The sequence below is a fragment of the Thunnus thynnus genome, chromosome 23, assembly GCF_963924715.1.
Source record: "Thunnus thynnus chromosome 23, fThuThy2.1, whole genome shotgun sequence".
NCBI lineage: Eukaryota > Metazoa > Chordata > Actinopteri > Scombriformes > Scombridae > Thunnus > Thunnus thynnus.
The window spans coordinates 7665436-7691213 of NC_089539.1; the positions used below are offsets into that span (position 1 = coordinate 7665436).

At 38.6% G+C, this 25778-nt stretch overlaps 2 protein-coding genes across 3 annotated transcripts; both read right to left on the reverse strand.

Moving 5' to 3' along the window:
* Window positions 1–359: 359 nt before the first annotated feature.
* Window positions 360–14047, reverse strand: LOC137176294 (plexin-C1-like). The gene is made up of 16 exons (XM_067582494.1): window positions 13294–14047; window positions 10792–11905; window positions 10305–10541; window positions 7617–7751; window positions 7385–7482; window positions 7103–7311; window positions 6513–6615; window positions 6137–6212; window positions 5153–5194; window positions 4915–5048; window positions 4104–4283; window positions 2394–2523; window positions 1876–2055; window positions 1625–1792; window positions 1233–1332; window positions 360–867 (listed from the first exon to the last, which is right to left on the reverse strand). The coding sequence occupies exons 2-16, from the start codon at window positions 11797–11799 to the stop codon at window positions 821–823; spliced, it is 2847 nt and encodes a 948-aa protein (XP_067438595.1). The 5' UTR covers window positions 11800–11905; window positions 13294–14047; the 3' UTR covers window positions 360–820.
* Window positions 14048–14177: 130 nt separating this feature from the next.
* Window positions 14178–24675, reverse strand: LOC137175618 (plexin-C1-like). Of its 2 annotated transcripts, none has more exons than XM_067581404.1 (16): window positions 23560–24675; window positions 22801–22923; window positions 21231–21365; window positions 21043–21140; window positions 20864–20969; window positions 20610–20775; window positions 20027–20129; window positions 19651–19726; window positions 18679–18720; window positions 18441–18574; window positions 17630–17809; window positions 16059–16167; window positions 15520–15699; window positions 15269–15436; window positions 14877–14976; window positions 14178–14514 (listed from the first exon to the last, which is right to left on the reverse strand). In XM_067581404.1, the coding sequence occupies exons 1-16, from the start codon at window positions 24565–24567 to the stop codon at window positions 14456–14458; spliced, it is 2787 nt and encodes a 928-aa protein (XP_067437505.1). In that variant the 5' UTR covers window positions 24568–24675; the 3' UTR covers window positions 14178–14455. The 2 variants fall into 2 exon arrangements, with proteins under 2 accessions (XP_067437505.1, XP_067437503.1); XM_067581402.1 differs by having other exon boundaries at window positions 16038–16167.
* Window positions 24676–25778: the final 1103 nt, after the last annotated feature.

A 25778-nucleotide genomic window follows, 5' to 3' on the forward strand; every position in this document is an offset into this window, starting at 1 on the left:
AGTTTAATTGCAAAGCGAACTTGAGTCGCTTCCATAATGTTTTATAGGCCTAAATCATATTTGCCGGTGTTGGAGAATGGAGTCTGTAATTAACAGATGTATAATTTGTTTTGCAGAAAGTCATGTCTAACGTGTCTCACATCAATGTTTATGGCTCAACTGGGGCAGAAGTTCTGCACCACAGTGTTTTCGGCAAGATTGGTCTGCTGCTGGATGAAGCTGTTGGACTCAACTCAACATCTTCTACAGGTGAGTGTAAATCTCACTGAGGGTAGCAATAGCAGAACAGGACACCACAGAGGTTTGTCACCTCCAGTATGACAGCTACACAAACTTGTTGATGATGCACAATAGATAAGTTGTGGTTTTATTATTTGCTGGACTATTTATTGACCAATTGCAGCAACTACCAGGAGGTTACCAAGCAAACAGCAGAGACTCCAGGAAGGAGACTCCAAGCAAAAATATTATTAACATGGCTTCAGACGTTGATCATATGATTGCCAGAAAGCTCTCTGATATGCTCTACTCAATAAAGGCAAAATGTACACAAAAGTCTCTGAACATAATAAAACAAATACATTTTAGTTCTTCAAGTGGCCTCTGAGATAGAAACTATACCTGAGTTGCAGGATACTGTAAAAGCCCAATACTATACCACACTTACTGCATAGTTAATGTTGCTTCCCTCTACATACACATTTTGAGACTAAAGAGTGTGGTGGAGAAATGAGTATCAATGAAGACTAAGAATAAACATGGCGTATTATATGTCCATCTTGATGTTGGAGTTGCAAAATGTTGGATGATCAGAGCTTGTTCATCTTGCACTACGCTTCTTTTTCCACCAGCAGATAATCACCAACACTGAAAGACAAACACAAGCTGAATCAAACCAAGCAGAAAGACAAATAGAATTTCATTCATAAAACAGTGATGAAATGAAGAAGGTCTGTTTGACCTTACTGGGTTTTTGAAGGCAGAATGATTTAGGATTGATTTTTTTTTTTTACTGTAACCTGATGATGGCGCTAGAGGAAAAAATAATAATGGATCATCAAAGTTATTACTATTCATCCTGATGGACGTATGAATATCTGTACCAAATTTCATGATAGCAATGAAGCAATAAATGCTATCAAACAGACGTCATCATATCTATCACAGATTAATGTCACTGACTGGACCAAAATCATTCAACCCTTTCAGTCAACCCTCTGTAGTGTACTTACCAACAATAATACAGGGTATCAGCAGGAGACACAGCGTCAGAAGCACCTGATGTGAAGAAGACGGAGGTCCTAGTCTTACTGTCTTGTCTCCATACTTTATCTGGAAAACAATGATGGCACTGCATTTAAAAAATGAATTTTACAGCAGGAAGTCTCATCAGAGCAGTGGGTCAAAATATGTTTCCTCTATGTATGATTAATACTTTAAAGGAAACATCACAATCTGAAAGCCATTATGTTGAAATCAATATATTTCTAAGGACTTTACTGTGATATACGTTAATTTCCTGCTACCTTGACCAACCACCTACAGTAAATATAATCACACTAAAGTCTGTGTTGTATTCTTTATTGTAATATTTAGCTTGTTGCAGTTTGTTTGAAAGACTTACCAACAAGTGTTGAAACTCAGTGTTGGATGTGCTTTGAATTTCACAGATAAAAACGTCAATCTCGTTATGGTTTTCTTTGGTTTTCATGTTGCAGAAGTAATGCTTTCCTTCCTGGACGCCCCATACTGACAACTCTGCCGTAGTCATCTTCAGTTTGTCTGCCGTTTTCTAAAAGCACAACAGAGGCAAATGCTAGCCTTTTATGAAGTGATGTCATATGTTTGTGCATGTGTGCTGGAAATATGTTGTACCTCTATGTTGATCACGTGCTCATTGTTCCCAGTCGTGGATGTGAAGCTAGTAAACTCGGGGTCTGGATAGTAGGTGATGCTTGTGGAGCAGGTAACAGTTTCATTGGTAACTTTCATAAATACGTTGCTGGTAGAAATCCCCTGAGTATTTTCAGCTGCAGGTGTGTCATAAGTTAGATTCTGCAGTAAAAAAAATGCAATATATATATGACATTATGTAAACTAATGAGTCAGCATTATATAACATTATACAATCAATGTGACATTGACATAATGTGACATAAGTCAATGTTAACAACATATGGTAACAAATATAAGACATGAAGGTGATGTCAAGAGCGATGACATGACATTAATATGTTATTATATGACATAAAGCAGCATTACATACAGTATACATACACATGACAGAACATGACGGGATAATTTGACATGATACAGTCCAAAATGTACTATAATTTGGTGCATGTTGTGATATAATGTGACATTGTGCTGTAATGCAGCAATGCATGACTTACTGTGCATGCTTGTGGACCCACCTGAGAGTTTCTGTTTTGAGGAAGCCTGACTTCCTGCGGGGCGTGGCTGTGTATGACCCCTTCCACAAACTCTAGCAGGGATCCCATGACTTGGATCTTCCTATGTCCACTACAGGACAGAGAGTAGCAGCCAAGTGGAGGGAAGGCATTTTAATACACATATGATACCACAGAAAGTTGTTTTTAACATGATAACCTAATATGATGCAACTTGAGAAATCTTATACGGGTTGCCTATATATGACCTGATTATTTTTAACTGAAATGAAAGGAACCAAGAGTATAAGTCTAATCTCCACTAGTTCCCGCAAGAATTGGTATCACAACCATGACTGATGATAAACCACCGTTCAAAGGTTTTATTTGTCACATACAGGGTTATACAGTGATGCAGGGTTTTGCAGTGAAATGACATTCTGGTCACTGTGTTGGAGACTGTAAAATGATTCTTACTGGAGTAAATGCCTAAGAAGACCATAAAATAACCACAATATTAACTTAAGAGGAATAAAATTGGAAATTCTTTTTCCTCTGTATTATTATATAATGGTGAGAAATCAATGACTTTTGGATGATTCATATTTTTACATATATGTACATGAATTGTTATAAAGCTCCCAAGCAGCTTGAGTATCATGTCTTAAAATGGTGTGGCTTGGCAGAAACAACAGGCAGAAATTGAACTTTCAGTTGTTGCAACTTAAGAGGGAAGTAGTCTTGTGGTGGAGGACGTTGCTTTTGGGAACTGGCTTTCTTTCCCTACCAGATGACCCTCAACTTGTAACTGTTCCTCAGTTACTAACATTGTTTCCTTCAATCAGTTTCAGCAACTTCTATTGAAGTCAGTCACAAAGCGCTGAAGATATGTCCCAAAATAGCCTACGGAAGTTTTACTGACCTCTTTGAAGGTTTTTAGTGTTGGAAATGCTGTCTGAAGCATTTGTAATTTCAATATATCTAATAAAAGTGTCAAATTAGTTATGATAACTTGGTATCATCACAGTAAATATATAATATGGAGATAATTGTGTTTTTCAATGATTTAGACATATCCTATCAACCAGCATTTACCTAATGACTCTTTCACTTTGAAATGGGCTGCAGAAGCTGATCTCAGTGATGATGGTCTGGTCTTGTTTGTTCAAAATCACTATTCTACTCATTAGATTAGCATGCTATGTGTGGCACTTTAAATTTGTCTGAATGACATCATGAGAAGTCATTCTTTTTCCAGTGTGAGAACTGAAAACCTCCAATTCAGCTCAGTACTTCTTTTCTAATAGTTTCAATATTTTTAAGCTGACAGCACATGACACCTGAGTGCCAAACGCACAAAACCCACAAAACACTTCACATTTAAAATAATGTGGGAAAGACATCACCTAAAGAGAGGTTCATGCTATTTACATTGCCAAAATGCTAAATTCATAGAAAGTATTCTTCCTCATATCCTCTTTCACTAATATAAATTATATCAGCAGTTTGTGATGTTCTGTTTATACTTTGAGCTTTAATTTGGAGGAAAATCTGATATTAATCATAGTTTTGAAATGTGTTCTGCAGCGCCGTAGCTGCAGGAAATACTGTATCTGACCTGTCTCGTCTTATCCTCAGAAAAGCTTCTTCCATCAAGTCTGTATGTTTGTGTTGGGAATATAATAATAAAAATACTAATAAATCCTTTCATACCTGATCCAGCTGCTGTTTGGTGTAATGGCAGTGCAGGCTGGTAATGACCTGTAGGTGATTTTAGAGTTGCCATGGCAACTACCATCTGGGAGGAGAACACATACTTTGACCACGCCTTTACTATCAGTACTGGGAATGTGGAATGTCAGACTCACACCTGTGTTGTTCCATACAGGAGATCTGACCAGAGAACACAGGATGACAGACAGAGAGAAATGGAGAATGTCATTAATATAGCAAACAACAAAACATTAACATACAGTCAGGATAGACAGATGGCAAAATCAGCTTAAAAGCAGGTCTATGAAGTCTTTTAATTGTTCTATAATAATTGGAAACATGCAAAATTGATCCAAAACTCCTAAAGCAGAAGCACACTGTGCTTTAGTTTTGAGTTGACAGAGGATGTGTCGGAGCAACGATGCTGAAAAGTAAAAGGGCTGTTTTTACCTTATAGGGAAATGCCACAAATTTGACTGTGACACTGTGCTAAAGATAAAAACTGCGGACTGACGAAATCAGTATATGCTCTATTGACAATTAATAACCAAACTGAAGTTATAGTTGTGAGTTATTAACATGTATACATCACAATATAAGTGGATGTGGTTTTGTGTACATTGTGTGTGGAGCAGAAACACGTTTTACAACACAAATCCAGCTCCTGCACATTCATAAATACTGCCTAGACAGTCACTCAGGCACAATATATTAATGATTAATGTGGGTGAAACTGCCATTTTGAACTGTGATTTATCAAGTAACGTTAACTTTAGACACCTAAATAAATTCAACCTCTAAACTGACTCACTCTCGTGGAGTGCAGTCCATGTCTGCCTGGATCCTCACTCTGGTCACGTCACTGAGGTTATGACCTGACAACACTGCGTGGTTTCTGCCGTAGAAAGACACAACGCTGGGAGTGATGGAGGAGATCTCTGGCTTCTGATGGTAAAACAAGCACAATGTTTGTAATGTGTTATCTCCTTGTCATGTCTTTAACCTCAGAAAATGTTAATGAGGGTGATGTTCAGAGAGTTCAGACTCACAGAAAAGTTCATTCCTGACTCCACCATTTGGCAAACACTGTACTGCAGAAGGAAGTAAGAGGAAGAAATTCAGCAGGTTTAACATTCACTGTACTGGTTCAGGTACTATTTGAACTTTAGAAATGTAACAATTTATTTCCAAAATGTTGAATTAAGGACATCTTGGGGAATTTACGAAGTTGCTGTCGTACCAAGAGATGAGATATCAGTTGAATCTCTGAGTGTAGTATGTAGATTCAGAATATGTTTAAGCTCATGTTAGTTTGATGCAAACACTTGAAATGAGGGAAACAGCTCGTCTACCTTTGTCAAACTCCTATTCTGTCTTATTCACATGTTTTATGTGTATGATTAACACATGTAGAAGTAGCTAAAATGAGACATCCTCAAAGTGAAGTTGCCATCCTGTTACCCCTTTGTTCTACGCTAGGCCATTAGGCTATGTTAGGCTAGGCTAAACAACGATATCTATACAGAATAAGTAAATCTTTGCATTAGCAAAGCCATGGGCAGCATATAATGTAACATATAAATATTTGATATTTTAAGAATACAATGTTGGTTGACTATGAAAATGATAACTGAACTAACTAATCTTCTGTCTATAAACTTATTGGTGATGGTTTCTGTTTGTTTCCAGTATACAGGAAGCTAACATGAATTACAGTCGAGCTGACAGTCTGTTGAACAATATATTCAGTGGATGAATGATGAATATGTACTCAAACATTGCGGACAGTGGATTAAGTAAAATGATGTGGCATCTGCCAATCTCTCTGTCTGGTAATAAAAACAAATATCTGCATATTAAGGAAGTGGTATCTAATCAGTATCACTCACAATCTTCAAATTTACAGATGTCTCAAGATGAATGTGGTGATATACTGATGCTCAAATGTAGCACATGGAAATGTAGCATACATGTAGAACATATATAATGTCTGGAAAAGCCTTTGTATAGAGGATGAATACATGTATTCTTACATTCTTTACTCCTGCAGTTGCCCAGGAACAGCCATTTTGGCTCCAGACACATCCGACATCGATACACTGCTGACACCTGAATAGAGAAAACAAATGTTACCACCTCCATTGAGATCAACACCAATGTAACACTCTAGTATGAACCATGATGACTTGATACAACACAAGACCATGAGATAGTAATATACTCTTCCTGATGATGAAACACAACCAGGAAAAATGGCTTTTGTCTAATGATTATGATTATGTGTTGTGTGCATGTACAAACACATATTAGTATAAGTTTTTTCAGCTCTATCTTCTGTTAGTTATATTATTAGGTATTATTTGTCCACATTAAGTGTCTTTGATTTCTTGAAAATGTTTGTGAACTTACAAGACAGAGGTAGGTGGTCCTCTGATGTCAGAACACTTCATTAGCTTCAGTTGTTCCGACCACTGATTCGTCCCAAGTCTAATCTTTACTGTGACAGCCAGGCCTGTTATTTCAAAACATTACAACAAAAAACTAGTTGTAGTTTTCAGCAATTCATGTGTTTATATGCATAAAACAATATTGTGAAACAACACAAATTTGTGAAGATTGTGAGATTGTGAGATTTTTTCGTCTCTTCAAGTCAGCTCTAAATTTAATACTAATACTTTAATACTTGTGCTTTTTTGACTAATGATGCAAATCAATGAGTGGGGCTGATTTTTTTGCACCATTGAATTAATTTATTGAATTTATGGTTGTCAGGTATTTCATTCTGGATTAGCCAAAACACAGATTTTATCAAGTTAAATACTCTCTCTCAATAACAATTAAAAAAAAAACTATCAGAGTTTTTATATCACTATAATATCATGTATATATTACAATAGGAGATTTTATTGATAGTATCCACTTCTTCCAGCTACAGAATTAAATGGACCGATTATATTATATATATTATTCTGTTTATATTATACTTAAAAGTCACTGACCTTCAGCAGGAAGCGCACTATTTGAGAGGATGCAGGTGAACAAAGAGAGAAACAAATGACAGTAAGAACTTATTATAAATAAAAGCTTGAACATGATCTGTACCTGCTCAGTGCCGTCCTTTACAACATTGTAGGAAACCATTTTCTGCTGGTAATCATCAGGAATGGATAACCAGTCTGAATCTGGGCATTCATCTTCAAATGTGCAACTAGGAAGAGAAAATTATATTATTACAGAGTTCATAACTGTTTGAAGATGTCATCTGCAGATGTGTGTCTGACCTGTTAGAGCCACACCAGACACAGTGTGGATCCTGTGCAGACCAACATTCCTGCAGAGTTTTGTATGTGTTGCACTTTGACACAGGTACACGCTTCATCTACAACAAAACACAAACATTCAGCAACATTGTGACAGTATGGCTTAACATAAGGCATAGAAAAAAAGCTGTGATGACTGTGATTTAATGTATTCACCACAGCCTTCAAAACTATACATAAGCAATGCACCTACCTGGTTTTGAAATGCCACATAAACATGTTTATGATCCACTTTATCCAGATGTATTTTGGGAAACACTTTGCGGTCATCGCTGGCCCTGTAGAGCACCCTGGGACAGGTGATGTGATAGTTGTTGTCCACAGCAAGCTGACAACAAGAATGTAGCTTTGGTTATGTTTCTGAGAGACTGAGCTGCTCTGATGGTTGATATCACAGGTTGAGGTTTAATGGGTGGATAATAAACATTATTTGTGCGGAAGTTAGCCACAGAATTACTCTGATCAAAATATTGCAGATGTTAATGGCAACAAATTGTTTTTCATCTATTTTCATCCATTTAAGACTGTAGCATTTATGTTGGAAGGGCAGCAGGTTAACCAGCTGTTAGCTTGTATGACTAGTTTGAACTTAAAAGGTTGGCTTTACTAGGCTTCATAATATTAGCTTTATTGTTCCTGTCTCGTCTTTCTTTCAGTGAGCGTCACTTGCTATTATTTAGCCAGAAAAAAAAAAAAAATTGGCTCTTTCAATTAAGATTTAGCTCAACCATAAAATAATTTCTTCACTAAATAACATTATCACTGCTTCTGGCAGTTAGAGGTCCAGTCTCCCAAAAACATTTGCACATGCAAGTGTCTTTACAAACTCCTTAAAATCAGAGTATAATGAATGATTATATCAGACAACACCTGTCCAAACAAAATAAAGGGAACATTATTTCCTGCTGTAATCATTAGCTGTGGTAATTCTAGTAGAAGTAGAGTTGCATTTCCTAGTATGTCTGTGGTTGAGGCATCTCTTTGAGGTCAAGCCACAAGCTAATGACCATAACCATTAGGATGGGTTCTTGAGGAAAACCTTTATTCCACTGATGCATTTTAGTCTAAATGGGAACAATCTGTTCCTGCTCTCACACCAGCACAGAGAGAATTGAAAAAGTGTGTTGAACACTTCATGCTGGTATTTCTGTTTCTGTTTCTATGTCCACATTATGTCACTTCCACTCTGTTGGCTCACTTTAGCACACACAAATACACAAAATATGATGCAGTTGTCATGCATTAGGGTGAACATTTAAGTAGACATGTCATGATGCCTGCTCTGTCTCCCACTTCAGTGTCAGGCTCACTAGATTATGTCCTGGATTTCTTTCAGGTCCTGTCATGCTTCATTTTACCTCCTTAGTGAGTTCCCCTCCTGTGGAGATCACCTGAACACTCACGTGTCTCCACAGCTGAACCTCTTTTCCTCATCAGTCTCAATAAATACTTTTGGCAGCCTGTAGCATTGTAGCCATTTTTGACTTGCTTCTTACCTGTATCTGTTTGCCTGTTATGACTGCCCACCAGTGTTGATTGACAGTGCTCAGATTGACAGCTTGGAACTAAGCTAGTTTTACACATTAAAGTGTGTTTACATGTCTTGCGGAGTACTACTGCATATGTGATAAAAGTTGTATAAAGCCTTTTGTGGCTCCAGAGGGATCTGTGTGAATTCTGATAAATTAACTCAAGTGGTGTCCCTCCCACCTCATGAGGTTTCACATCAGATTTGATTTCATGAGAAGAACACGTCCTTGATGTAACGGGCAGGTGTTGAGAAGTAATATTACACACAGTGTGATCATGTCTGTAGCAAAAACCTTCCATCTGTTCAATTTTTTTTTCCATTTTGTGTTGTCTTTTAATGTGAGGTGCACCAGGGAATCCCTGGCATTATGTTACACAGAACTATTCAATATCGTTTCAGTTTAGTTAACCTGTCTTTCACATCCAAACACTGTAGCTATAAGAACATCACATACTGTAAGCTAGTTTGCTAAAGTAACAGTTACATGATTAACTTGACCGTGGATTATACTGGTGCACCATTTAAGAAAATGAAAATAAAATGATTTAGGTTTGGTTATGTCTAATGATGACTACACACAGCAAAATACAGCAACAAATAGATCATTAGCTTGTATGTATGATCCAGTTAATTATAGGCCTCAACTTGTCCACAGCCAACAGCATCTTGCTTTCATTTTTAACAACAAAATGCAATCGGTTGGTTGGCTCTTCTTGTAACATTTTTTTTTCCTACGAACTATCCAGTGAATCAATAGAAAAGCCATTCGTCTCTGTTTGGCCTCAGCTGCAGAGCTGGAAGAAATACACTTACGGGTTTTAATAACACTTGTGAAAATAAACTCTGCATGAAAGAGCCTATTGTGTCTAGCAGAGGGTTACTGTGGAGTGTTCCTCGACTTATGTTCGATTCTTTAATCATGTGAATGAGGGTGAATAAAGCATATCAACAGAATGTCAATTGTTTTATCAAAGAGATGGAAGGAAGAACGATGTGATGTAGAAGTGATAGAGGAAATAAAGAAGGAGGTGACAGGAAGTTGGTCAGTTCAATCAAGAGTAATGCAATAAATTGGACATTATTTTTCAGGCCCAATTAGGAAGATTTTGAAGATTATGAGTTACAAATTGAAATGTCAACCTGCCAATACCTTCTGCACATAGTTATGGTAGCATTTCAGAGCCTGTTATTTCCAACTGAGAATCTTTCTTTTTTCATCAAATACAATGTTGTCCAAGAAAGAAGTATAATGTTAATTTATAGATAGACTACGGGTTAATGCATAGAACGAAAGAGAGAGCCCTTTATACAGATTTTTAGCAATAGATGTGTACACTTTTTATTACACACCTTAATGAGCTGCCCATCTCCCGTCCCAACGAAGAAAACCATCCAGCTCTTGTGTCTCACTGCCAGCACAGAGGTCATGTTGTTCTGTCTGAGGAGCACCTTCTTTGGCTTCAGGGTCTTTGGTTGAGAAACACAAACACTGGTATCAGTTATGAATCCAACAGGTATTTGTGGATGTCTGATCTGTTGAGCTTTCAGGCTGGAAACAACAAACATCAAAACAATTAAAGCATCAAATTACTCAACCTGTCAATTGTTTTCGGACTTTGATTGTGTAATAGGTTAAGCCTCAGTCAGCAAGGCTTAGTTCCTCGAGTAAGCTTTCAGCGGCTGATATGGCTGCACCTTGAAATTACTGTTTGTCTCCATGATTTATTATTAATTTATGTTAATTTACATGTGGTAATGTCTGTCCTCTAATGCTTAACGTATGTCTTAGAGGTTCAATGCAAGCAGGTGAAAACTTTTTTGCAATACAGCGACCAACCTTAAAGTTTCTGTTGTTACAATTAGCAGAGCAGAAATCTGGATCCTGATCGGTTCTCAGGGTGAGATCCGGACTGATGTCAAACATGACCAGCTCGGTGTTGGTTTGTCCTCCGTCCACACTGAACACACCGCTCCAGAGCACCGGTGGCCCGCCCGGGACCACCGAGGAGGCCAGAAGTCTGCTGTCTTTAACTCCACTATCAGAGATATGGAGAGACGCACCCCGCAGTGACTTCACCGTCTGGACCTTGTTCGTTTTACCTTCGAGCCAAATGAGACGAACTTTGCTGCCTCCTGCGTCTTGAGGCACGTTGGAGAAAAGATAGATGATTGAACTGATCTGAAATCCGTCCACAAACTCCGCGACACCTTTAGTTCTGAACAGAGGGGTAGAGGAGTCGGAAGTATAGGAAAATATGCCTCCTGTCTGCTTGTTATTGGTATTATAGAGATACACTGCCTCTGAACGAAGGGAGCAGCCGGTCGTTGTGGATTTGTCTTGCTGTAAGGCGGACAGAATATAAGTCTCAGGACTTGATCTCTTCACATCTACCAGGAATGTGACGGACGCGCTGATGCGCTTCACGGATCCCACAAGGACGTGTTCACTGTACAGCACCTTAGAGATGTCTGACAGGTCCAGCAGCTCGCAGTAGCCGCATCCGTTGTCGGTCACACCGCAGGTGATCAGAGTACCATTGTCATCAAACGGCAATAATACGTTGACACTAAAAGTTGCGTTCCACTCATCCCTCTCGGAAACCCGGTAAAAGTGCTGATCATCCGCCCCTTTACCTCCCTTCAAGATTCCTCTCTGGGTCAGACTCTGGACCAGAGTCAGGTCGTGGTTCAGCTGGTACAGCTTCTCGTCAGTGGCGACGTAAACGGTGTTGTTGGACACGGCGAAGTGGCGGACATCTCCATCAAAAATAAAATCTCCATCCTCCTCCAGGCACCGACCTGGTTTTCCCAAGAGAATAATAATCAGACCAGACAGCAGGATCATCTTCTTGCAGCAGTGGCAGCAAAACGCTCATACTTTGACGGTCTGCAAGTCGCTCTGCACTCCGCCACAGTGTCACTGGAGTCGTGCGTAAAAGCGCAGTGCGCGCCTGTTGAAGAGAGAAGTGCTCAAAGTGGGAGGGAGCGCCCAGCGAAACCGAAAACTATCAGACATTTTCATTCTGAGATATAATGATTTTGCAGCATTTGTCCTTCTTGTTGTACGTTTTCAAACAAAGTCTATACAGGAGTCTCTGCATGCAGTGATGGGCTACGTGCTATGTCTACATCGTGAATAAATATTGATTCTCAGTAAGGCAGCAGGCAGGTCGGATTGTGCTGCTCTATGACCAATCCACATATGAGAACGGTCCCTGGGTATCTGACAATGGTTTGTATGTCATAGCCTATATGATGCCCTCCAGCTAGTCCTTGAAAATGCCCCGTTTTGAACAGCGATTCTGTTACAATTACACAAAACAGGGAAAAACAGTGAAGGCCCTTTCCTCACGTCCCTCAACAGATGGGACTTTGGACACATTGTCTGGTGTAAAATGTCTCGTCCAGCTGATTTTAGAGACGGAATCCTGACATGAAGGACTAAACTGTATAATGCCCTAAAACTTTTTTTCTATCTCATGGCCAACAGGGTCTGTCCGCTGACACCTTATTTTGAGACCCCATCATCTCGACCCTTCTGCAGGTTGGAACTAAACTACTACAGATATCTGTTGATATCTGAGTGACATCTAGTGTCCGCTTTGTGAATTTCTTTCTTCTAGTTGATGCTGGAATGCAGCAAATACGTTGTTAACGAAACAGGTGGATGCAAATGTATTATTTGCTGAAATCATGTAGGCTACTGTACTGACGGTGACGATCGGAGCATGTAGTCCGTTTGGTATTTTAAGGTGATTAAATATGTCTTAAAATAAATGAAAGCAGCAGCGTTTCCCATCTCCAGTTCAGAATAGTTGTACTGACTCATATGAATGAGACTGCCTTATATCACCTTTATATTAATGATAAGAGACAAATCCATGATTGCAGAAAGCAACTTCTTCATTAACAGTAACCTTAACTTAAATGTAAGCTATTTTTGGATTTAATATTTAATATAGGCCTATTTTTTTTTTAACATTAATTTTTCATGTGTAGGTGTGATATATGGCTTCTAGGTGTTTCAGCTATTTTCACCGTAAACCTGACAAAAGGGGTAGTGAAGAAAAAACGGTCCAACCGAGTGTGAAGAGAAAGTCCTGACTGATTATAGAGAAGAGAAAATGTACAAAAAGGAAAATAATTGAAAGAAAAATAATATTACATCGTCACAATATAAATGATTATGCATTGAAACATTCAGGCTACTGTGTGCATGTTAGCTAAATGTATTTCTATGTCTATACTTTTTCTAAACAAAAAGGCTAACTGTAAAACAATTAGTAACATTGTGACTTATTTTCTTCAATGGGAAAAATCCAGCTAATGTTCTACTTACTCCATTTTGTGAGTTCTCATGGTTCAAGTATGTATTTCCTAGTTAATGTAGGCGAAGTCTTGTTGTTTTCTTGTCGTAGTTTGATGTTCCGTTTTCCATTTTTGTTAATTAGTTTAGCTAACAAGAGGCAGGTGTTTACTAGCCTCGAGCGGTCGACATTTCTCTGATCTATGACGTAGTTTTTATTTCTTCTCTTGTTATTTCACGTATGTTTCTGTCGTCAATTTTTTTTTTTTTTTTAAATTCTTCTTAGGTTTAGTGTTTTTTTGTGGAAATTTCTATATTGTTCATTATTATTATTCCAAATTCGTGTGTTCATAAACTTTTTTCCAGTTTAACTGCAAAGCGAACTCGAGTCACAGATAATTTCCATAATGTTTTATAGGCCTAAATCATATTTGCCGGTGTTGGAGAATGGAGTCTGTAATTAACAGATCTATAATTTGTTTTGCAGAAACAACGTGTCTCACTTCAATGTTTATGGCTCAACTGGGGCAGAAGTTCTGCACCAGTGTTTTCGGCAAGATTGGTCTGCTGCTGGATGAAGCTGTTGGACTCAACTCAACATCTTCTACAGGTGAGTGTAAATCTCACTGAGGGTAGCAATAGCAGAACAGGACACCACAGAGGTTTGTCACCTCCAGTATGACAGCTACACAAACTTGTTGATGATGCACAATAGATAAGTTGTGGTTTTATTATTTGTTGGACTATTTATTGACCAATTGCAGCAACTACCAGGAGATTACCAAGCAAACAGCAGAGACTTCAGGAAGGAGACTCCAAGCAAAAATATTATTAACATGGCTTCAAACGTTGATCATATGATTGCCAGAAAGCTCTCTGATATGCTCTACTCAATAAAGGCAAAATGTACACAAAAGTCTCTGAACATAATAAAACAAATACATTTTAATTCTTCAAGTGGCCTCTGAGATAGAAACTATACCTGAGTTAAATATTAAAACATAGAAAGTGGTTGCAGGATACTGTAAAAGCCCAATACTATACCACACTTACTGCATAGTTAATGTTGCTTCCCTCTATATACACATTTTGAGACTAAAGAGTGTGGTGGAGAAATGAGTATCAATGAAGACTAAGAATAAACACGGCGTATTATATGTTCATCTTGATGTTGGAGTTGCAAAATGTTGGATGATCAGAGCTTGTTCATCTCAGCACTACGCTTCTTTTTCCACCAGCAGATAATCACCAACACTGAAAGACAAACACAACCTGAATCAAACCAAGCAGACAGACAAATAGAATTTCATTCATAAAACAGTGATGAAATGAAGAAGGTCTGTTTGACCTTACTGGGTTTTTGAAGGCAGAGTGATTTAGGATTGATTTTTTTTTACTGTGACCTGATGATGGTGCTAGAGGAAAAGATAATAATGGATCATCAAAGTTATTACTATTCATCCTGATGGGCGTATGAATATCTGTACCAAATTTCATGATAGCAATGAAGCAATAAATGCTATCAAACAGACGTCATCATATCTATCACAGATTAATGTCACTGACTGGACCAAAATCATTCAACCCTTTCAGTCAATCCTCTGTAGTGTACTTACCAACAATAATACAGGGTATCAGCAGGAGACACAGTGTCAGAAGCACCTGATGTGAAGAAGACGGAGGTCCTAGTCTTACTGTCTTGTCTCCATACTTTATCTGGAAAACAGTGATGGCACTGCATTTAAAAAATGAATTTTACAGCAGGAAGTCTCATCAGAGCAGTGGGTCAAAATATGTTTCCTCTATGTATGATTAATACTTTAAAGGAAACATCACAATCTGAAAGCCATTATGTTGAAATCAATATATTTCTAAGGACTTTACTGTGATATACGTTAATTTCCTGCTACCTTGACCAACCACCTACAGTAAATATAATCACACTAAAGTCTGTGTTGTATTCTTTATTGTAATATTTAGCTTGTTGCAGTTTGTTTGAAAGACTTACCAACAAGTGTTGAAACTCAGTGTTGGATGTGCTTTGAATTTCACAGATAAAAACGTCAATCTCGTCATGGTTTTCTTTGGTTTTCATGTTGCAGAAGTAATGCTTTCCTTCCTGGACGCCCCATACTGACAACTCTGCCGTAGTCATCTTCAGTTTGTCTGCCGTTTTCTAAAAGCACAACAGAGGCAAATGCTAGCCTTTTATGAAGTGATGTCATATGTTTGTGCATGTGTGCTGGAACTATGTTGTACCTCTATGTTGATCACGTGCTCATTGTTCCCAGTCGTGGATGTGAAGCTAGTAAACTCGGGGTCTGGATAGTAGGTGATGCTTGTGGAGCAGGTAACAGTTTCATTGGCAACTTTCATAAATACGTTGCTGGTAAAAACCTCCTGAGTATTTTCAGCTGCAGGTGTGTCATAAGTTAGATTCTGCAGTAAAAAAAATGCAATGTATATATGACATTATGTAAACTAATGAGTCAGCATTATGTAACATTATACATTCAATGTGACATTAACATAATGTGACATAAGTCAATGTCAACAACATATGGTAACAAATATAAGACATGAAGGTGATGTCAGGAGCGATGACATGACATTAATATGTTATTATATGACATAAAGCAGCATTACATACAGTATACATACACATGACAGAACATGACGGGATAATTTGACATGATACAGTCCAAAATGTACTATAATTTGGTGCATGTTGTGATATAATGTGACATTGTGCTGTAATGCAGCAATGCATGACTTACTGTGCATGCTTGTGGATCCACCTGAGAGTTTCTGTTTTGAGGAAGCCTGACTTCCTGCGGGGCGTGGCTGTGTATGACCCCTTCCACAAACTCTAGCAGGGATCCCGTGACTTGGATCTTCCTATGTCCACTACAGGACAGAGAGTAGCAGCCAAGCGGAGGGAAGGCATTTTAATACACATATGATACCACAGAAAGTTGTTTTTAACATGATAACCTAATATGATGCAACTTGAGAAATCTTATACGGGTTGCCTATATATGACCTGATTATTTTTAACTGAAATGAAAGGAACCAAGAGTATAAGTCTAATCTCCACTAGTTCCCGCAAGAATTGGTATCACAACCATGACTGATGATAAACCACCATTCAAAGGTTTTATTTGTCACATACAGGGTTATACAGTGATGCAGGGTTTTGCAGTGAAATGACATTCTGGTCACTGTGTTGGAGACTGTAAAATGATTCTTACTGGAGTAAATGCCTAAGAAGACCATAAAACAACCACAATATTAACTTAAGTGGAGTAAAATTGGAAATTCTTTTTCCTCTGTATTATTATATAATGGTGAGAAATCAATGACTTTTGGATGATTCATATTTTTACGTATATGTACATGAATTGTTATAAAGCTCCCAAGCAGCTTGAGTATCATGTCTTAAAATGGTGTGGCTTGGCAGAAACAACAGGCAGAAATGGAACTTTCAGTTGTTGCAACTTAAGAGGGAAGTAGTCTTGTGGTGAAAGACGTTGCTTTTGGGAAGTGGCTTTCTTTCCTCATCAGATGACCCTCAACTTGTAACTGTTCCTCAGCTACTAACATTGTTTCCTTCAATCAGTTTCAGCAAGTTTTACTGAAGTCAGTCACAAAGCGCTGAAGATATGTCCAAAAATAGCCTACGGAAGTTTTACTGACCTCTTTGAAGGTTTTTAGTGTTGGAAATGCTGTCTGAAGCATTTGTAATTTCAATATATCTAATAAAAGTGTCAAATTAGTTATGATAACTTGGTATCATCACAGTAAATATATAATATGGAGATAATTGTGCTTTTCAATGATTTAGACACATCCTATCAACCAGCATTTACCTAATGACTCTTTCACTTTGAAATGGGCTGCAGAAGCTGATCTCAGTGATGATGGTCTGGCCTTGTTTGTTCAAAATCACTATTCTACTCATTAGATTAGCATGCTACATGTGGCATTTTAAATTTGTCTGAATGACGTCATGAGAAGTCATTCTTTTTCCAGTGTGAGAACTGAAAACCTCACATCACCTAAAGAGAGGTTCATGCTAATTACATTGCCAAAATGCTAAATTCATAGAAAGTATTCTTCCTCATATCCTCTTTCACTAATATAAATTATATCAGCAGTTTGTGATGTTCTGTTTATGACAACTTTGAGCTTTAATTTGGAGGAAAATCTGATATTAATCATAGTTTTGAAATGTGTTCTGCAGCGCCGTAGCTGCAGGAAATACTGTATCTGACCTGTCTCGTCTTATCCTCAGAAAAGCTTCTTCCATCAAGTCTGTATGTTTGTGTTGGGAATATAATAATAAAAATACAAATAAATCCTTTCATACCTGATCCAGCTGCTGTTTGGTGTAATGGCAGTGCAGGCTGGTAATGACCTGTAGGTGATTTTAGAGTTGCCATGGCAACTACCATCTGGGAGGAGAACACATACTTTGACCACGCCTTTACTATCAGTACTGGGAATGTGGAATGTCAGACTCACACCTGTGTTGTTCCATACAGGAGATCTGACCAGAGAACACAGGATGACAGACAGAGAGAAATGGAGAATGTCATTAATATAGCAAACAACAAAACATTAACATACAGTCAGGATAGACAGATGGCAAAATCAGCTTAAAAGCAGGTCTATGAAGTCTTTTAATTGTTCTATAATAATTGGAAACATGCAAAATTGATCCAAAACTCCTAAAGCAGAAGCACACTGTGCTTTAGTTTTGAGTTGACAGAGGATGTGTCTGAGCAACGATGCTGAGAAGTAAAAGGGCTGTTTTTACCTTATAGGGAAATGCCACAAATTTGACTGTGACACTGTGCTAAAGATAAAAACTGCGGACTGACAAGATCAGTATATGCTCTATTGACAATTAATAACCAAACTGAAGTTATAGTTGTGAGTTATTAACATGTATACATCACAATATAAGTGGATGTGGTTTTGTGTACATTGTGTGTGGAGCAGAACCACGTTTTACAACACAAATCCAGCTCCTGCACATTCATAAATACTGCCTAGACAGTCACTCAGGCACAATATATTAATGATTAATGTGGGTGAAACTGCCATTTTGAACTGTGATTTATCAAGTAACGTAAACTTTAGACACCTAAATAAATTCAACCTCTAAACTGACTCACTCTCGTGGAGTGCAGTCCATGTCTGCCTGGATCCTCACTCTGGTCACGTCACTGAGGTTATGACCTGACAACACTGCGTGGTTTCTGCCGTAGAAAGACACAACGCTGGGAGTGATGGAGGAGATCTCTGGCTTCTGATGGTAAAACAAGCACAATGTTTGTAATGTGTTATCTCCTTGTCATGTCTTTAACCTCAGAAAATGTTAATGAGGGTGATGTTCAGAGAGTTCAGACTCACAGAAAAGTTCATTCCTGACTCCACCATTTGGCAAACACTGTACTGCAGAAGGAAGTAAGAGGAAGAAATTCAGCAGGTTTAACATTCACTGTACTGGTTCAGGTACTATTTGAACTTTAGAAATGTAACTATTTATTTCCAAAATGTTGAATTAAGGACATCTTGGGGAATTTACTAATTTGCTGTTGTACCAAGAGATGAGATATCAGTTGAATCTCTGAGTGTAGTATGTAGATTCAGAATATGTTTAAGCTCATGTTAGTTTGATGCAAACACTTGAAATGAGGGAAACAGCTCTTCTACCTTTGTCAAACTCCTATGCTGTCTTATTCACATGTTTTATGTGTATGATTAACACATGTAGAAGTAGCTAAAATGAGACATCCTCAAAGTGAAGTTGCCATCCTGTTACCCCTTTGTTCTACGCTAGGCCATTAGGCTATGTTAGGTTAGTCTAAACAACGATATCTATACAGAATAAGTAAATCTTTGCATTAGCAAAGCCATGGGCAGCATATAATGTAACATATAAATATTTGATATTTTAAGAATACAATGTTGTTTGACTATGAAAATTATAACTGAACTAACTAATCTTCTGTCTATAAACTTATTGGTAATATTTACTGTTTGTTTCCAGTATACAGGAAGCTAACATGATTTACTAACTGCTTGTTGAGCCTTTGCTGCTGGCGGATGTCGAACTGACAGTCTGTTGAACAATATATTCAGTGGATGAAAAATGAATATGTACTCAAACATTGCGGACAGTGGATTAAGTAAGATGACGTGGCATCTGCCAATCTCTCTGTCTGGTAATAAAAACAAATATCTGCATATTAAGGAAGTGGTATCTAATCAGTATCACTCACAATCTTCAAATTTACAGCACATGGAAGTATAGCATACATGTAGAACATATATAATGTCTGGAAAAGCCTTTGTATAGAGGATGAATACATGTATTCTTACATTCTTTACTCCTGCAGTTGCCCAGGTACAGCCATTTTGGCTCCAGACACATCCGACATCGATACACTGCTGACACCTGAATAGAGAAAACAAATGTTACCACCTCCATTGAGATCAACACCAATGTAACACTCTAGTATGAACCATGATGACTTGATACAACACAAGACCATGAGATAGTAATATACTCTTCCTGATGATGAAACACAACCAGGAAAAATGGCTTTTGTCTAATGATTATGATTATGTGTTGTGTGTATGTACAAACACATATTAGTATATGTTTTTTCAGCTCTATCTTCTGTTAGTTATATTATTAGGTATTATTTGTCCACATTAAGTGTCTTTGATTTCTTGAAAATGTTTGTGAACTTACAAGACAGAGGTAGGTGGTCCTCTGATGTCAGAACACTTCATTAGCTTCAGTTGTTCCGACCACTGATTCGTCCCAAGTCTAATCTTTACTGTGACAGCCAGGCCTGTTATTTCAAAAAATTACAACAAAAAACTAGTCGTAGTTTTCAGCAATTCATATGTTTATATGCATAAAACAATATTGTGAAACAACACAAATTTGTGAACTAGCAGAGATTTTTTCGTCTCTTCAAGTCAGCTCTAAATTTAATACTAATACTTTAATACTTGTGCTTTTTTGACTAATGATGCAAATCAATGAGTGGGGCTGCTTTTTTTGCACCATTGAATTAATTTATTGAATTTATGGTTGTCAGGTTTTTCATTCTGGATTAGCCAAAACACAGATTTTATCAAGTTAAATACTCTCTCTCAATAACTATTTAACAAAAAAACTATCACAGTTTTTATATCACTATAATATCATGTATATATTACAATAGGAGATTGTATTGATATTATCCACTTCTTCCAGCTACAGAATTAAATGGACATATTATATTATATATATTATTCTGTTCATATTATACTTAAAAGTCACTGACCTTCAGCAGGAAGCGCACTATTTGAGAGGATGCAGGTGCATTGTGGGAACTGTGGGGGAGGGCCTCCCCTGCTACAAAACTCATTGGAACTTGTAGAGATTTGACAGGCGAAATTAGACATCGCGTTCTGACCCACAGTCACGTGTGTCTGGATGTTTAGTGTGATCTGAGAAAGGTCAGGATGTGATTGTTTAAAAGAGAAACAAATGACAATAAGAACTTATTATAAATAAAAGCTTGAACATGATCTGTACCTGCTCAGTGCCGTCCTTTACAACATTGTAGGAAACCATTTTCTGCTGGTAATCATCAGGAATGGATAACCAGTCTGAATCTGGGCATTCATCTTCAAATGTGCAACTAGGAAGAGAAAATTATATTATTACAGAGTTCATAACTGTTTGAAGATGTCATCTGCAGATGTGTGTCTGACCTGTTAGAGCCACACCAGACACAGTGTGGATCCTGTGCAGACCAACATTCCTGCAGAGTTTTGTATGTGCTGCACTTTGACACAGGTACACGCTTCATCTACAACAAAACACAAACATTCAGCAACATTGTGACAGTATGACTTAACATAAGGCATTACACCACAGTACACATGTACAGTAAACCTACCTGGTTTTGAAATGCCATATAAACATGTTTATGATCCACTTTATCCAGATGTATTTTGGGAAACACTTTGCGGTCATCATTGGCCCTGTAGAGCACCCTGGGACATGTGGTGTGATAGTTGTTGTCCACAGCAAGCTGACAACAAGAATGTAGCTTTGGTTATGTTTCTGAGAGACTGAGCTACAAATAGAATGTACATCTAACAAGATCTGTACAGGAAGTGTGGATGATGCAACATTTCCTGCCTCACCTAAAATCAGGTGGTGACTCCATAGATGTAGTGTTGCATATCTTGGAACATATATGGTTTGGCAACTCGTAGAGGTCAAACCACAAACTATGACAACCAGCATTTAAGTGATACTCTAAATCTACAATTTTTATTTTGATAATCAAACACACATCCCCTGCAGGCCTGAACAGCGATATAAAATTTCAATTTTCTTCATCATGAGGAAAGCAGTTCAGGCCAGGCTGTATATGGTGACAAGTAAAGGTGACACGCTTTCACATTTGGAAACTAAACATAAAAGCTTCGTCTCACACCACTACTATATCATATTTCACTTCTCTACTGTCCATGTGTATGCTGAATGTATTCCATCCTGCGGGTTAGCGGGTTAGCCCTGCTAACCCGACGTCTGAAGACGCGGAATATCAAGTTTTTTTGGTGTGTGTAGAGGTGTGTATGATTAAGCCTGGTGTCGTTTTCGGCCGATTTAATGAAGGTAAACACAGTTCAGGCCGTGCGTAACGGCACTGCGCTCTGGCGCGGCACTTCTCAGCGGCTGCGAATTTAACAACATATCAGTCCTTCTGCCTTCAGTTGCTGCAGGAACTTAATGAACTGAAGGAGAAGCTTTTCATTCAGTATAAAGCAGCTGTGGACAGCAGATGTTGTAAGAAGAAGAAGAACCCTCATTCATTTATAGATCAATGCCGATGCTTTAAACACATTAAACGTTATTTTCTGTTTTCTGGGTGTTTTATTTGAAAAGTATTATGTATATTTCAAGCATTAATCCGTTATTGTAGCACATTAACAGCAAGTATTTAGTTTTCACTTGTTGATAAAATCACCAAAGTGGCAGCGGAGTGACTTTGCTCCAGAAACAGACGTGGTTCTGATGTCTGAGACCCAGTTTCCATAAAACCATCAACAAATCGCTTTGCGCTGCTTCTTTGCGCGTCTCCTCCCGGCAGTTCGCCGTTTATGCAGCACTTGGCACCACAAAGCAAATTTCAAGGTCAGGAAAATACCAAACTGTTCGTGTGCTGCTTGCTGATGTTGCATTTGGTGATCAAATTATTTAAACTTGTCTGAACTGGCAGCCGCGGTCCTCTGTGTTCTGATTATACGGAAGAGGATTAGGGTCTCATGAAAAATTTGAGTTCTGGGAGACAAAAAAGTGAGGACAAAAAGTCTCGTTGTCCCCCCTATTCTGACACCAGTATGTAGAACAAAATAGGATCATCATCTGTGTTGTTGAATTGTTGATCATTAGTAATTTCTTACAATAGTAAAAGTTTTTCAATAATGGATAGACTGCATATCACTGTTAATACACACCTTAATGAGCTGCCCGTCTCCCGTCCCAACGAAGAAAACCATCCAGCTCTTGTGTCTCACTGCCAGCACAGAGGTCATGTAGTTCTGTCTGAGGAGCACCTTCTTTGGCTTCAGGGTCTTTGTCTGAGAAACACAAACACTGGTATCAGTTATGAATCCAACAGGTATTTGTGGATGTCTGATCTGTTGAGCTTTCAGGTTGCAAACAACAAGTGTCAGTACTTTTAAAGCTTTAAATTACTTGACCCATCAACTGTTTTCAGACATAAAACCAATGAGAATTACTGTGTGCGCTTTGATAGTGTTATAGGCTAAATCTTATTCAGATCCTTTACTTAAGTAAAAAATAGAAATATCATAATGAAACAAAATTCTGTAAAAGGCTTCTTCAAAATCATACTTAAGTAAAATACGTGTTATTCAGGAGAATGATTCCTGTGACTGTTTAATTATTTTATTGTATTAAATGGATTATTTTACTAATATATTCACGTGTGTCAAATTCCAGATTAACTTTTTTCATTATGTTGACACTGGTCTACAGACTATCCTATTGGACTCGTGTCTTCCTCTAATGTTTAACTGATGTCTTAGAGATTCAATTGAAACAGGTGAAACAACTTTTTTTTCTCCAAAACAGCGACCAACTTTAACGTTTCTGTTGTTGCCAAGTTTATAATGTCTGTCCTCTAATGCTTAAAGTACGTCTTAGAGGTTCAATGCAACAGGTGAAAACTTTTTTGCAATACAGCGACCAACCTTGACGTTTCTGTTGTCACAATTAGCAAAGCAGAAATCTGGATCCTCATCGGTTCTCAGGGTGAGATCCGGACTGATGTCAAACATGACCAGCTCGGTGTTGGTTTGTCCTCCGTCCACACTGAACACGCCGCTCCAGAGCACCGGTAGCCCGCCCGGGACCACCGAGGAGGCCAGAAGTCTGCTGCCTTTATCTCCACTATCAGAGATATGGAGAGACGCACCCCGCAGTGACTTCACCGTCTGGACCTTGTTCGTTTTACCTTCGAGCCAAATGAGACGAACTTTGCTGCCTTCTGCGTCTTGAGGCACGTTGGAGAAAAGATAGATGATTGAACTGATCTGAAATCCGTCCACAAACTCCGCGACACCTTTAGTTCTGAACAGAGGGGTAGAGGAGTCGGAAATATAGGAAAATATGCCTCCTGTCTGCTTGTTATTTGTATTATAAAGATACACTGCCTCTGAACGAGAGGTGCAGCTGGACGTTGTGGATTTGTCTTGCTGTAAGGCGGACAGAATATAAGTCTCAGGACTTGATCTCTTCACATCCACCAGGAATGTGACGGACGCGCTGCTGCGCTTCACGGATCCCACAAGGACGTGTTCACTGTACAGCACCTTAGAGATGTCTGACAGGTCCAGCAGCTCGCAGTAGCCGCATCCGTTGTCGGTCACACCGCAGGTGATCAGAGTGCCATTGTTATCAAACGGCAATAATACGTTGACACTAAAAGTTGCGTTCCACTCATCCCTCTCAGAAACCCGGTAAAAGCGCTGATCATCCGCCCCTTTATCTCCCTTCAAGGTTCCTCTCTGGGTCAGACTCTGGACCAGAGTCAGGTCGTGGTTCAGCTGGTACAGCTTCTCGTCAGTGGCGACGTAAACGGTGTTGGTGGACACGGCGAAGTGGCGGACATCTCCATCAAAAATAAAATCTCCATCCTCCTTCAGGCACCGACCTGGTTTTCCCAAGAGAATAAAAATCAGACCAGACAGCAGGATCATCTTCTTGCAGCAGTGGCAGCAAAACGCTCATACTTTGACGGTCTGCAAGTCGCTCTGCACTCCGCCACAGTGTCACTGGAGTCGTGCTTAAAAGCGCAGTGCGCGCCTGTTGAAGAGAGAAGTGCTCAAAGTGGGAGGGAGCGCCCAGCGAAACCGAAAACTATCAGACATTTTCATTAGATAGATTAGATAGATATAATGATTTTGAAGCATTGCTGCTTTCACTTGGCTGCATTTGTCCTCCTTGTTGTACGTTTTCAAACAAAGCCTATACAGGAGCCTCTACATGCAGTGATGGGCTGTGTGTGCGCTCCCGGACAAATTCATCTACTACATGAATAAATATTGATTCTCAATAAGGCAGCAGGCAGTTCGGATTGTGCTGCTCTATGGTCAATCCACATATGAGAACGATCCCTGGGTATCTGAAAATGGTTTACATGTCATAGCCTATATGATGCCCATCCAGCCAGTGAAAACCTCCTCTTTTGGACAGCGATTCTATTTCAATTACACAAAACTCAGAGAAAAAACAATGAAGGATGTCCTTTCCCCACGTCCGTCAACGGATGGGACTTTGGACATATTGTGTAGTGTAAAACGTTGCGTACAGCTGATTTTAGAAAGAGAATCCTGACATAAAGGACTAAACTGTATAATGCCCCCAAAACTTTTTTTTTTTCTATCTCATGGTCAACAGGGTCTGTCCGCTGACACCTTATTTTGAGACCCCATCATCTCGACCCTTCTGCAGGTTGGAACTAAACTACTACAGATATCTGTTGATATCTGAGTGACATCTAGTGTCCGCTTTGTGAATTTCTTTCTTCTGGCCTGCTAGAAGCTGGCATGAAGCAAATGTGTCGTTGACGAAATGGGTGAATGCAAGTGTATTGTTTGTTGAAATCGTAAAAGTCTTAATAAGTAAACGACCAAATACGTCGTTTGACCATGCACTGCAGAACGATACACAGGAGCGTTTTCTAAAGTCATGTTTAGTACTTGAATTCAACAGAATACATATGCACTACTGTGCCTGGTTAGTTTTTTTATTTTAATATAATATTTTAATAAGTCGGACATCATAATGGCATATGACAGCTCAAAGAAGAGCTGGAACAGCCTGAAGTAAATATATAGCAAGGTGTTAAGGAGCAAGCATTAATAGCAAGAATTAACAAATTATTTGACGAGAATTTAAACCACATTTT